The 15,193-nt window shown below is 33.4% G+C and overlaps 1 protein-coding gene and 1 long non-coding RNA gene across 2 annotated transcripts; one reads left to right on the top strand and one right to left on the bottom strand.

Annotated features, from left to right (window-relative positions):
• Window positions 1-551: 551 nt before the first annotated feature.
• LOC120079462 lies at window positions 552-4,596 on the top strand. Its single transcript, XM_039033657.1, has 5 exons — window positions 552-908; window positions 1,100-2,896; window positions 3,091-3,202; window positions 3,870-4,046; window positions 4,169-4,596. The coding sequence occupies exons 2-5, from the start codon at window positions 1,235-1,237 to the stop codon at window positions 4,387-4,389; spliced, it is 2,172 nt and encodes a 723-aa protein (XP_038889585.1). The 5' UTR covers window positions 552-908; window positions 1,100-1,234; the 3' UTR covers window positions 4,390-4,596.
• LOC120079463 lies at window positions 3,478-4,299 on the bottom strand. The gene is made up of 2 exons (XR_005482240.1): window positions 4,158-4,299; window positions 3,478-4,058 (listed from the first exon to the last, which is right to left on the bottom strand). It is a non-coding gene; the product is annotated as an uncharacterized LOC120079463 (long non-coding RNA).
• Window positions 4,597-15,193: the final 10,597 nt, after the last annotated feature.

Genomic DNA, 15,193 nt, shown 5'->3' on the forward strand with positions numbered 1-15,193 from the left:
ATTTGGCTCATTATGTGAACCCTAAACTTCCAATATTGTGCTATACGAGCATAGTTCAATAAGCGTAACTTTAAGGTTATAGGTTCAACCAAACTTTAAATATTATGTTTTGTCTAGTAGATTGTGAAATTTAAAAAAATCAAAATTTAAAAACTAAATTTGTAATCGACCTTGAATGTATTAGGGTAATTATCTTAACCATTCCTTCCACTTTTAGTAAAAGATAGAGATACCCACAAAAAATTTCAATTTCAGGTGGTAAAAATAGCTCAACATAATAACATTTTTGCATGTTTAAGATTTAATGCTAGCTCTCTAATTTCTCTAAAAATCAACTATAAAAGCATAGATTAGAGAGGGAATAATTCTTATTCAATGTCCACATGAATCATTAATTGTGAGAGGAATTTTATTCTCGATTTGTTGCAATTTTATTTTGTTTTTCTCCCCTTACACATTGCTGGTATGAGAAGAGAAAACCATGAAATTATTAGTTTTCTATTTTGAGTTCCTAAAATAGTTGTTGGCTACAAATGGCCCAAACATTCTAAGATAGATAGCAAGAGACAGTAATGTAATGAATATAATTCAACCAACTTGACTTGAAGGCAGTTTCCCTTCTGTGAAGCCTTCAGCTTTTTCTTGCTTTTACTGATAACAGGCTTTGCTTCAATAGTACTCTTGAAATGGCTAAGACCAAAATCAAGAGCAGCCATTAATGAAAGCTTCATGTTTCTCTAAGAATCTGTTTGGTTCCATAGAATCCTCAGAAAAATAAGAGAAAAAAGAACCAAAGCTCACTCTTCTTTCTTTCTCAATAAGTCAAAGCCATCAACTGCCATTCTCTGGTTTGATTAGACTTCATCTTATTCGACGGTTTGTTTTGTGTCTTATCACTTCCATTGCAGGTATCATCTCTACGAAACTTCTTTGAGACATTCGTTTTGTTTATTGATTCTTAGCCTTCTTTCTATGCCTTTCCTTTTTTTTTTTTTCCTTATTCTTTATTTTGGTTCCACGCTACTGTTTCCTTTTGGTTAGTTTTGAACTGAGTGATTGAGATGAGAAAATAACCATTCATTTTCCTGGATTTTCTCAGGGTCTGAAATTATTACATGATTTCCAAAACCATGCAGAGTTATGTAGGAATTGTTGGAAATGGTTTGTGGAATATTAGTAGTGTTAGCATCTGACTCTGCTCTGCCAATGTATATGAGATCTCAATCAATAAGATATGCCTCAGGACAGTCTAAGCTCAAGAATTTACAAATCATTTCTAACTTGTAACAATCCGAAAGGCATAGTAGATAAGAGCACTGTCAGAAAAAAGAAAGTTGCCCCATCAAAAATGGAGAAACGGATCAGAAGCCGGACAGATAGGAAGAAGTTGTATGAATTTTCGGACTGTAAGTTACGAGGAGAGAAAACCACCACCAAAGAAGTAAGAGATGAATTCAGTAGTTCATCCTCATCTCAACTCATGGAAGTGTCCAGAGGAGCTCAGAAGCTGAATCGGACAATCGATTTGTGGTCTAATGGAATGAAATATGATAGACAATCTGACCAAATTGCAAGAGATTTGTTTGAAGGAGCTCTTGATTTGCAACAGTCCTTGGTCATTCTAGGGAAATTGCAGGAAGTTTCAAGGTACATGACTCAGATGAAGAAAGATGAACGGATGGAAAGGAAAACAACTGGAAATATAGACATGAAGAGAATGTGCTTCAACCAAAATGAATTTCAGAAACCCCGGCTTTCGGCTGATTATTCTTATGGAGATGGTGCAGAGGAACTGAAGAAGATGATCCGAGATCGCCTTGCAAGACAACTCCTCTTTCCGAATACAACAAACATGGCTGAAAGAATCAGTTTTCCTGAAAGTAGTATGGAAAGTTCAGCTTCAGATTTCGCATCCACGAGCTCTAGCCAATCTTCAATGATGTACAACACTACTCCAAACCCAGCAAAGAAGGGTAATGGCAAAAATCTGATTGCCAAGCTAATGGGTCTAGAACCTCAATCAAAGCAAATGCAAGAAAATCTACACAAACAGTTTCTTGATGAGAGTAATTCAGATCGCCAGAGGCCCAAGTATAGCATGGAGATGGCTGAGACAAAGAACCCGAAGTCTGCTACACGCAAGATAGCACAGAGGACCTTGGAGTCAAATCTTGACACCCAGCAATCCAAAGGCATAAATAAACATTCTGCAAAGGAAATGAATGACTATTTCAATTATTCTAGCTACATCCATTCAAGAGAAGAGTTAACCCATACTGCTCCGCCAATTGTACTGCTAAAACCTGTGCGTGTTTCACAGGTTGAATTGGAAGAACGTCAAGCACAAGTATTTGAAGAAGATGAAGCATTTAACAAGAAAAAGTTCATGAAACTGAAGATGAAAGAGAAGTATCATCAGCAAAAGGATGACAGTAAAGTAGAAGCTTTAAGTTCCAAAAAGGTGCTTGCGTCAATAGGGGCTGAAGAGACTACAATCTCAAGGATTTATCACAGAAAAGAAGCTCAGAACCCAAATGAAGATAATTGGAAACCAAAAGAATGTATCAATGTTATCAAGCCCAAAAAAAGGATTTCACATATTCTACTTGATCAAAATCTCCAGAAGAAAGAAGCAACTAATAAGAAAGTTCTTGAATCACAGAAAGAGATTGTAGCTAGAAAAAATCTACTTTCGCAAGCTAAGATTGTGCCAAAATTTCAAGATCAAGTGCAGGGATCCCTTAGCAAACTTCAACGCAGATCAAATGTCGTAGGGGAACCTATCCTTCAGGACTCTACTCCTACATCAGACACTGCCACCGAATGCAGCCCATTTAGCATGAATCAAACAATTGTAGAAAAGGTCATCAATGAGGTTTCAGTAGAGAAACCAGCGGTAAGTCCAAAAGGACTTCCTTTCTTATAGCTTTCACATGCCATTTTATTTATCCTGATATTGTCTGGGAAGAAGATTACTGAGGCGTGAATGCAAAAATTGATTAGTTACAAGCTCGAAAAATTTGATTGTAAATGAAGAAGAGAATTTTGGCATGTCGACAGAATTGAAACTTATGAAATTTCTTTCTGCAGGCCATTAACTTTGGAGGCAAAAGCAATGTTAAGAAGCCTGATCAAACATATTCTCCAGCATCTTTATTAAATATGGAGGAAAAAGGCGGTAGCTCCATATATCAAACATGTGGTAAATCTCCTAACTAATATAACTAGAACAGGTAGAGCAGAACACTGGTTGTTTGCTATGCTCAATAGTGCAAGTCAAACTAAGATCTGCACTAACATCTCAGAATATTTTATTTGATACGAACGTAGGGCATTTTAGATATGAAAACATCTGGTTTCAAATTGATTCATAAGGATCAATAGCTACAGAAACAAATAAATGTCGAGTAGCTATTAGCATGAAGAAAATTCAGTGGCATTGTGGATGGAATGTGGGTATATTAAAACTAGCATAAATATTGAAAAAATAATATAAATAAACATCATATGGTAACATTTTCATCCCATGTTACCACAAATAAATTCTAATAATTCATACAACTAGCAACATTTATTATTTTAGCTAATAATAGATGGAAGAAAGTCTTTATTGATGAAGAGGAGTGAAACAACAAATAATAATGTCCATAACAAGTGAAATATCTTCATCTCCATTTCTAGACAACAACATACAATTGGGGCTTCAATTCTAAATCAAGAGTGATAAAGTTGTTCCATCAGTTCTCTAGATATTTTTAATCAGCTGCTCTTCTTCTGCCTATTCTCAGTGTCTGAAACATAAGTTTACTCTGAACATGCTTTCATTGTTAAGATCAAGATGTTCATGAGTTATTTTTTCCATATTACAGATTACTGTAGCAAAAGCCAGAGTTCTCTCATTCACTCATGCCGCACACCAGAAAGCTCGAAGTACATAGACCATGAAATATCAGTTACCAAACCTGTATCTAGCGCGAAAACTCCGATTTCCATCAGTCCGCCGCCTTCCAGCCACACGAATGAGCTCTACCATCTAAATGCGAATGGTAACGAACATTCTGCATCAATTTTGCAACCATAAACATACATTCATCAGTTTCATTTCATCTAACCAAACAATTACAACATTCTTGAAGATTAATCGGTTGTTTACTTACATCAAACATAGGGAGTTCAAGATTATGGATCTCGCCGGAGGAATCGCCGTCGAATACCTGTGACGTCGTGGAATCTTTGAGAAAATACAGAAAAATCAATGAAACAACAAACGGAGTTGTTGGTTTAAGCTGGCAGTGGCCGATTCGAGAATCGATAAAGGAAGCAGAGGAAGTTGTGGAAGATCTGGAGGAGAGAATATTAGTTGAATTAATTCATGAGGTCTTTGCATGAGCCTTTGTTTGTTCTTCATCTGCCACTTTTTTTTTCTTTTTTTCTTTCCTTTTTTTCAATTTTGAGAAATTATATCAATTTGTATAATAAAATATAGGTTTGAATTCTTCTGATTAATAATTACATCAAATTAAGGTTGAAGGTTCAACACTTGTACTATTTTTTTTTCCCCTTCCCCACTCGAATTTTCAACTGTTCTCTTTTGTACTATTAATATATTTTATTTTAGTTTTAGTCAATAGAATTTGTTTTATTTTGGTTTCTATATTTTTGTGTTTGTTTTAATGTAATAAAAGTTTAAGTTCTATTTAATAAAATCGTTTTGTTTTTTGTTTTTTAAGATTATGTTTGTTTTTGGGTAATTTTTTAGCAAGTTTTTCATCTTACAAACACATACATCTGAATTAGTGAGGAAACTAAACCTTAAACCATCATATCCACATATTCTTAGTTGTAACTGTAACGTATTAAGTTGTTGTCATTTCTTATTACGTTCTAGCCTACAAAAATGTTTTTCTCAAACATGTTTTCAAACGTTTGTGAAAAACCTTTTTCTTTGACCCCATTTTTTAAAACTGTTTTCTCCACAACAATAGTGGAGACTGTGAAATTCGCATGTTGTGCTACCGATGAACTGAATGAGACTTGTTCGAAAGCGATAACAAGTGTTGTATAATCACTTTGATACCCTTGCAAAAGTGTAATTGTAACTGTTCAAGTGTGTGGTAGGGACCCTGCCTCTTGGTTTTCCACTAACTTGCATAACAACAAAACCAATCCTCCAATTAGGTAAGTACTTTAAATATTTTGCAAAGTGCATACTTTCCACTCTCTATTGTTTATATTAGATTGTCATTGTATTCATGTCACTCCAATTTCTTTGTTTTTGGCAAAAGTGATAAAATATTGCAAAGAAGAGATCTCTTTGCCTAAGGTCTAGACAAATCAAAACAAAACCAACATAAAAGAAATAGAGCTCACAACCAAAGCAAATAAGCAAATAAGGAACAAATTTACATCTTCAGATAGAAGAAACCATCAAAATCACAATAATGGAAACTATCCTAAGTCCTTTGACTACATAAAAGAATTAGAGCTCACAACCAAAGCAAATAAGCAAATAAGGAACAAACTTACATCTTCAGATAGAAGAAACCATCAAAATCACAATAATGGAAACTATCCTAAGTCCTTTGACTGTCAAAGGAGTCTTTGGAGGTTTACCAAAAGTTTAAGATTCATTAGCTGCACAGTGACAATCGATCATCAATTTAGAGACACATCACCTCGAGAGAACAGCACTAAAGAAAGAGAGAAATCTACAATACCTTTAAGCAATACTGGCATCCTAATTGTCTTAACTACTTTAGTAGCTAAAATAAATATACTTTACTTTAATTGGCATGAACATTTTCTCTCAAAATGCTTGAGCAAACATCATGATATAACATAGTTTTTAAATGAGTATGGAATATATACACACAAACGTTATAGTTCAATAGGAGATTCCAATGAGTTTTGGAATTTGGTTAGTGGGTTTAAGAATATAATTACGTTTGAACATTTTCCTAAAACAAAACTTTTCGGTGTTCTATTAGTTGAATGATGGGGTCTTTTAATTGGTGAAAAGTTGTTAATTTTTTTTAATATTAACTTTAGAACAATTTCGGTACATTCATCGTTCTCAAAATGCAGTTGCATACGATATTACTCGTAAGACTTTCTTAGAATAGGACAAACTTTCTTCACTTTCTTGTTGATATTCCTTTTTGTAATTCTTCAACAAAAAAATGTAGACATTGTAAAATGCAATATTAATAAATATATGTTGTGAAATTGAGGAGAACAATAGAGAACAATGGATATGGATATAATATAATAAAATAACTAAAATTTTAAAATTTTAACAATATGAAAATTTAGTGGAAATTTAAAGTAGATTTCTCACCAATGTGTGTGATTTTAAGATCCACCAAATATCATTATTACAAATTAGCAAGTAGGATATGGTCTTATATGGACATCAAGCATGAATAACTATAAGGCATATATGGACAACATCAAGATTGACACATGGCTTCTAGGAACTAAGCAATGGGCATCTATTTATTTTTATAATATTTATAATACTCCTCCTTAGATGTCCATATATATATGAAATATGTTTCGTTAAAACCTTATTAGGAAAAATGTAATGGAAAAAAATACTAGTGAAAGAAAAAGAGTACATATTTCATATAATATATACTCCTAAAATAATACAATATATTTACTCCCCTTCATGAAAATATCACTTTAAGATCTCTGAGTCGCAGCATTCCAATGTTGTGCACCCATTTTTCAAAAGTTATGGTTGGTAATACATTTGTAAATAAGTCTGCTAGGTTATGCTTAGAACAAATTTGTTGTACAATGATGTCGTCATTTTCTTCAAGATCATGAGTGTAGAAAAACTTCAGTGAAATATGTTTTATTTTATCTCCTTTAATATATCCTCCTATGATTTGGGCTATACAAGTGTTGTTTTTTATAATATTATTGGAAGATTTTTTTTTAGAAAATAAGCTACATGTTTCACGAATATGCTGAGTCATCGATCTTAACCATACACATTCTCCACTAACCTCGTGAATGGCAAGAATTTCAGCATGATTTGAGGAAGTGGTCGTTATGGTCTGTTTTACTGATCGTCATGATATGTAGTTCCTCCACATGTGAACAGATAACTTGTTTGAGATATAGCTTTGTGTTGATCAGATAAATATTCAAAATCTACATAACCAACTAGGTCAAAATTTGATTTATTTAAATAAAACAAACTCATATCTATTGTTCCTCAGAGATAACGAAATGTATGCTTAATACATTCAGAGATAACGAAATGTATGCTTAATTACGTTTCAATGTATTTTTGTAGGAGAAGAAATATATCTAGCTAATAAATTTACTGAAAATGTAATATATGGTCTTGTATTATTAGCAAGATACATAAATACACTAATTGCACTAAGATATGGTACTTTAAGACCAATAAGTTCTTCATCATCGTCTCGATGTCGAAATATATCTTTCTTTATATCCAATGAGTGGACTTCCATTGGAATATTTAATGGATGTGCTTTGTCCATATAAAATATTTTCAAAATTTTTCCTATATAAGTTGACTGATGAATAAATATTCCATTTGCTAAATGCTCAATTTGCAAACCAGGGCAAAATTTTGTTTTTCCGAGATCTTTCATCTCAAGTTCTTTTTTAAGATATTCTATTGCCTTTGAAAGCTCTTCGGAAGTTCCAATTATATTCAAGTCATCAACATATACAGTTATAATAGCAAATTCTAATTGTGATTTCTTTATAAAAACACACGAACATATTAAATTATTTTGATATCCTTCTTTCAATAAATATCCCTCAGGCGATTGTACCACATCCGTCCTAATTGTTTCAATCCATCTAGTAATCTTTGTAACTTTATTGAATACAATTATCGAAAATTTGATTTATATATTTCAGGTACTTTAAATCCTTATGGGATTCTCATATAAATATCATTATCAAGAGATCCATATAAATATGTTATGACTATATCCATGAGATGCATATCCAGACGTTCATACACAGTCAGACCAATTAAATATCTTAGTGTAATTGCACCAACCACTGGAGAATATGTCTTCTCATAATCAATATCAGGTCTTTGTGAAAAACGTTGCGCAACTAGTCTTACTTTGTATCTTCTGACGTCATTATTTTCATTTTTCTCATAAATACCTATTTGTATCCTACAAGTTTGACACCTTTTGGTGTTTGGACTACTAGTCCAAAAACCTGTCGTTTGAAAGTGAGTTTTACCTCGATTACTTCTTTCCACCGAAGCCAATTTTTTCTATGTCGACATACTTCAACAGATTTTAGTTCATGATCCTCATTTTCAGATATAATATCAAAAGCAACATTATATGCACAAATGTTGTCAATAACTACATTAGTTTGATTCCATCTTTTTCCTATCATAACATAGTTTATTGGAATCTCATTATTATCTTTAAGTATTTCACCTTCCTCATTAATCATATCGAGGATTTCTTCATGAGTATTATATCCTCAACCAAGCCTTTTTACTATTAATTATTTTTCATTTTCGACGATTTTTATCTTTGGAACCCACTAGTCTACCACGCTTCTAGCGTGTTCCAAACTTATTAGGTTTATGCTTGCCCCTAGATCGCATAGTGCATGCCCAGTATAAATTCCTCTGATTGAGCAAGGTATTGTAAAACTTCCAGGATCTTTCATTTTTTGAGGAATGATCGTGTTGCCGACTTACGTTAGAGCCACCATCTCGTACTTCCCTATGCCTTTTTTCTTGGTTATAATATCTTTGAAGAACTTAGTATATGTGAGCATTTTCTCTATTGCTTCAATGAAAGGGATGTTGATATGCAGCTGTTTCAATATTTTCAAGAAGTGTTGGTACTGATTTTCATCGCTTTTCTTTTTTTTCAACCTTTGTGGAAATGGAGGTGGTTGCACTTCTTGTATTGACGGATTTGCTGTGGTTATCTCTTCTCGTTCTTGTTCTTCCTTTTGAACAATTTCCTCAGATGCATGATCTTCGCCTTGGATTTTAGATTCTTCATGTGATTTTATTTTTACGACCTCTATTGTCATGCGTCCACTTCTTAATGTCACCGCCTGACATTGTTCCTTGCCTTTGTCTCTCATATAGTAAGGAATTTCAATGGTGCTGGGAAGTGCTTCTTGTTGCCTGTTCTTCAACTCGCCTGCAATCTGGTCCATTTGTACTTCAAGATTACGAATGGATGTTGCTTGATTTTGAAGAATTGTTTTATTCTTTTGAATGTATTCCGTCAATAAATTTCCCAAGGAAGATCATGAAGAAGACTGAGATGAATGGTTGTCTGCTGAAATTCGTTTGGTCTTTGTTGAAATCCTGGTGGTCCATCTCTGCGTGCTTGTTGCTGATTACCACCCCAAGAAAAATTCAAATGGTTTTTCCAGCTAGGATTGTATGTGTTAGAGAAAGGATGAAGTAGACAGATTGAGGATTGCGCGAGCATTCCTCAAAGGAGTGAGGTTCTTCGCAAAAGACACAATTTCCGTTGTTCATTTGGGCAATCACATTCACTTGCCCGCCTTTTGTACCAATCTTTGTCATGCTCATCGCCTGCAACAAGTTTGTCGTCGCATTAACTTGTGACTGCAGAGATGCGATAGCATCGTTGTTCTGGGTATTGTTAGTTCTGGACCCATATTCATCTTTCTGCCAGTCTTTGCGATTCTTTGAGATCCGATCCAATATATTCTTGGCCTCAATGTGAGTTTTGTTTAAAAGTCCACTTGTCGTTGTAGCATTCACAATGGTCTACGATCCTGAGTTCAATCCATAGTAAAAGATTTCCATTTTGAGACAATCGGGGAGTCCATTATGCGGATAGTCCCTAACTAGTTTTTTTTAATCTTGCTCACACATCGCTAAGCGTTTCTGATTTTCTCTGCTGAAAGTTTATGATTAACCTTCTCCTCCTTGCATTTTCCATTGGTGGGAAGTACTTTTTCATAAACTTCTCTACCACTTGTTTCCATGAAGTTATCTCCCTTGATTCAAGTGAGTACGCCCATTTTCTAGCTTCATTGCATAGTGAAAATGGAAATAGTGCAAGTCGTACTTCCTTTGGTGTGATGTTTGGAAATATAAAGGTATTGCATATTTCAACAAAACTCCTCAAGTGAGCATGAGGATCTTCACCGCGTCTTTCCCCAAATTGCTCGGCCGTTTGAATCATTTTAAGCATTACGGGCTTCATTTAAAATCTTGTTCCGTCCAAGGCTAGTCGCATGATTCCTGGAGAGAAATCATATAAGTTGGGTGACACATTATCCCTGATGGGTCTATTGTGATCATTTGTCAACAAAATTGGGTTGGTGATTGCTTCATTGTGATTATTTTCTTCTCGTAGTTCCTCCAGATGGTTCTGTTGTTCGGCCATCCTACGAGCTCTGTTTTGTCTTCTTCTTCGGTTGGCTCTATGTCTTCTTCGAAAAGTTCTCTCTATTTTTGGGTCGTATACAAGCTCGGGAGTATTTCTTTCACTCATACAGCGTTTATGCCTTTCTCGTAATCAAGGTACAATACTCTAGAAAGTCGAGGTCTGCAAAGATCAATAAAAATAGTTTTAGCACACTTAGTTACTGCAATCCCCGACAACAGTGCCAAAAACTTGATGCGTTCTGTACATGCGATGAAATAATAATGCTTATGAGATTTAATGCTCGGTTTTCTTTAGTCAAACCCAAGTGCAAATTTGACCAAAGTTTCTGATGAGTCCAGGGTCGAACACAGGGATTGCTTATAAGCACGAGATGAAACTAAAAATATGATCTTAGCGCGAGTTTAAAATGTTCAAAGGAGTGATCGCATAAGCATACTTAAACCTAAATATGCGATGAGGATTGTATTTAAAATGAAGCAGTGCGAATTGGATAACAGTTATGCGATAGAAGGGTTGAAAAGAATTTTTACTAACATTTTCTAAACAACTAGATGAAATATGCGATCAAGCTATACACTCAATGTTACGACCGACACTTCTCAGTGTTCTTTGCCACATTATCTTATCTCTAAGATGCATGCGATAGATGTAATATGCAGAGAATGTATTTATTTCTAAGAAACATTTTCTCTCGTTTTATGAGGTCTTAATCTAAATTCTTTCAAACTTAGATTAGTTTTACTTAGATCAATTTCTCAATTGATTCAAGCAATAAATATAAGCATGCATAAAACAAGTTGATCGCATGATTCCTTCATTTATTTAGTCATGTTAGCTACAATCTTCTCAACCCATAAGCGATTTAGCTATGCATGATATTGGTGAAAAAGATAGACAAGATATATAATAAACATGTATTCATACTGCAATTCTGAATTTGTCAATACAAGAAATACAATACAAATACACAAATAAAGAGAAAGGGTCAAAGAGTCAAGTCGGGGTTTGCAATGTCTTGCTTCCTCCAGTTGTTTTACTGTTGTTTCGCTTAGATAATCGAACAATATTATATTTTTCTTTCCCTAGAATCCTAAGCTCTCACCAAGGAGTTTCTATGGAAGATTGATAAGGGTTTCAAGTAGAATCCCTTCTCAATGTGTTCTTTTCGTCTCCCACAATGTATCCCCAATATATGTCATGATGTATATTAACTCTCTTCTGTATGGCATTTGCATGGGTATTTATAGGCGTTCGCGAGCACTTCTTTTCTCAAGCTCATGATTACGTTGATAGGGCACGTTAAATTCCATATCCTGTCGCACCGTCTGCAACGTGTCAGTGGTTCATTGAATCTTCAACACAGTTTTCCTGTCGGCCACCAACGCAACTTGTGATATGACACCCACCGCCCATGTCATATCATGTCTCAACGCTTGCACCTTATGCGATCATCTTTATTTTTCTTCTCAAGCAACTTCTTGCTTTGAACGCATTAGTGGGTATGTGATCACGCGATCATCAGACTGTTGAAGGATATACTAGATAAAAGTAGCAAAATTAGTCTAAAATTTAAATGCGTTATGCGCTAGAAGTATGTGATCACGTGCTTTGCTTTTTGTATAGATTTATTGGTAAAAAATTATCTAAATTGCATGCTTTTGCCTTATTATTTTAAATGAAAGAGATATAATAACTTGTATTTTTACAAGTTATCAGTCATTTAGTTACCGTTTTTTATCAAAAACTTACTAACACTTAGTAATTCCCGTAAGTGTGACCTTTCATTTCCAGACCTCAAAGGTTGGCCCCAACGATGCTACCGAATTGGACAATCAAGGTTGAAAATAGACTTAAGAAATCCTATTTATTTCTAGAGTTTGAGATGTTTCAAATCCCATGTTATAACCCTCGGAAGGGATAGCCGTTGTAAAACGGCTAGCTTATGTCGTCTAAAAACGGCAAGCAGGCGCAACATAGGAATCTCACGGTCCAAACTAATGGAAGAGACTGCAGGACATGTTGACACACATCCTTCAACCACTTGCTATGAACTACTTCCTCTATTCACCTTGTTGTTGACCCATGCAAACACTTTCCAAATGGAGGTCGCTTCTAGGGTGATACGAATCTGAGCATGAATCTCATGGTGTGAACTCTTAAGGACATGAGAGCTAAGAACAATGTATCGTATATATTATTAATCTCTCACTGAAGTGCTCTATTAGTTTTGGGCAAACATAATTTAGGTATATTCCGACTAATAAATAACCTCCAGTCTAGGTGATTTTTCCAAGTATAACTTTTATATTTGGATTTAACCTATGATGTCTAGGTGATAAACCAATTTTAAAATCTCACATCACTCACGCATGCTCACAAAATGGGGTTAACAACACTAAATTATTTGGCTATAATCCCTAGGTAGATCGTTAATTTAAGTACCTCCAACCTTAGACGAGATTATAAATCGGTTGAGTTTGTAACCATAATTTTACAAGATAACAACCTATTTTAACTATTAAAAGAAGTTGTTATTTATTAACCCTAGGTGAGCACACATCTTATCTTTATTATGGATTTTAAATGTCTAATCCAATTTTATAACAACTTATAAAACTATAGACATGTTTTTCATCCATAACATACATCAAACATTTCAGGATTTAATATAACATTTTATATTAAACACTTGAAACCTTAACACATGCATATTATACATTTTAACTATTTATAATATACTTTCAATGCATGTTGCATGCTTCCTATGGTGGGATTTTAAATCAACATGGCATACTATTTATACATACAAAATTTATTTAATTATAATATACATTCATAATGCATAAATAATTAAACACACACTGATATGACCAGTTTTGGCATCCTAAGCAAGCAATCAACCTAAATTATTACAATAATAATTAAAACCGACTTCAGATAGCTTCCAAACTTCATGAACTGCCCCGAACCGGATTAAAATTGCCTGAACCAGACCTCCAAGACTCTAAAAAAGGGTTGAACTATCCAAAATTGGGTTGAACCGGACCTTCAAGACTCGAATTGACCAAATCGATTCATTTGAACCGTCTGTCAAGTCAACTGCGTGCTTTATAGGCTAGGATGAATAACATTGCGACGCTTCATCCCAACGTTGAAACACCGCGGGATATCCTCACTGATTTGGGCTGATTGAAGAGTAGCGTTGCAACTGACCTTTCTTGCTTATTTCTTTAATTACAACCTAATTGTAACTCTATTAACTCTAACAAATTTACAGATACTTAATCACACATTAAGACCCATAAACAAAGAGCCAATTACAACAATTAATACTTAATTGAAGAAAAATTAAATCTCAAAACTGAAATTATCCATATCAGTTCCCATTTTCATACAACTTATGAAAATTACCTACTAAGCTAAAATTAACACGAATTGAGTGCTTAAATCATGCTTTGATATCAATTGATGAAGTAAACGTGCAATTAGCAAAAGTAATTTGGATCTTAGGTACTTTAATTTCTTCAATTTTAGCAAATAAACATACATGTTCAAGACATAAAAATAATGTTTTAAAAATATACCTTTGAATAACTCTTCAATCTTCAAATTCAGTTTGAATTTTCACTTCAAATATTTGTAGATCACCAATTGATCTTCCCTATTATTCTCTTGGACCTTGGAAGGTGGATTCCAAAATTAGGTTGAATCATCCAAAGAATTAGGAGAATTTCAACCTTTTGTGTCCACAACTAGAGGGAAACTCTTTCTTTTTTTTCTTTTTCTTTTTTCCAAATGTTTGTCTCAATCCAATCTCAACATTATTGAATTGGTTTTCTTCAATTTCAGCATGCAATTATTTTGTACATGAAAATGACACCTCAAATACGAAGCTAGGTGGAAGAAAGTGGTGTTCTAAGTGGGAATAATCCACTTAAGGGTATTTTCACTATTTATATTGAATTTTTAAACAACATTCAAATTTCTTAATTTTGAAACTAATTTTCAAAAATAATAAGAAAATAAAATTTCAAAAATATTAATTCTATAATTAATATTATAAACAAATTATTTTTAAACAAAATTAATTATATAACTAATTTTGTATAAAATTAATTCTTAATAATTAATCAAACAATTTAATTAATTATATTAATTTAATATCGAATATTAAATTAAATACCAATTTCATAACATGAAACCCTAATATTTAATCAAATTTAAATATTATCCAATTTTTCAATTCCGTTTAATTTTATAACTAAACATATAATTATATCGTTTATAATTATTGAATCCCTTAATTTAAATTTGAACGTTTCAAATTTGCTCATTACGCTATTCTAAGGTTTAGTCCGTTTGTGAGCTAGTAAGGGAACATAATGGACTTACAGATCATAGATTCCAACGATCCGAGATTAATTGACTAAACTTTTTAAACCAAATTAATCAACATTCATCAACTATCAGGTCACTCCACTAAAGCCTAATAGTTGCACTATTCTCACTGTAGATATATTTTTATCAATTCAATATAATCATAATCGGTAAGTCAACCATATTTCTATCATCTCGCTCCTCTCACTGCACTCCTCTAATTGTATTTACTTTTGCTTTCAGCATAGTCAATTTGGAAAAAAAAATTATTTGTAAGTATTTGTGTGTAGTTGCATTGTCTGTCTAGACATATATCTTATTTGCTTATTCTTTAATCATCTAACATATGAAAATAATTCATGTTTCTTCATTAAAAGAAAATAACTACAATAAGAAAAACAATACTTAAA

Source organism: Benincasa hispida, chromosome 6 (genome assembly GCF_009727055.1).
Source record: "Benincasa hispida cultivar B227 chromosome 6, ASM972705v1, whole genome shotgun sequence".
Taxonomy (NCBI): Eukaryota; Viridiplantae; Streptophyta; class Magnoliopsida; order Cucurbitales; family Cucurbitaceae; genus Benincasa; species Benincasa hispida.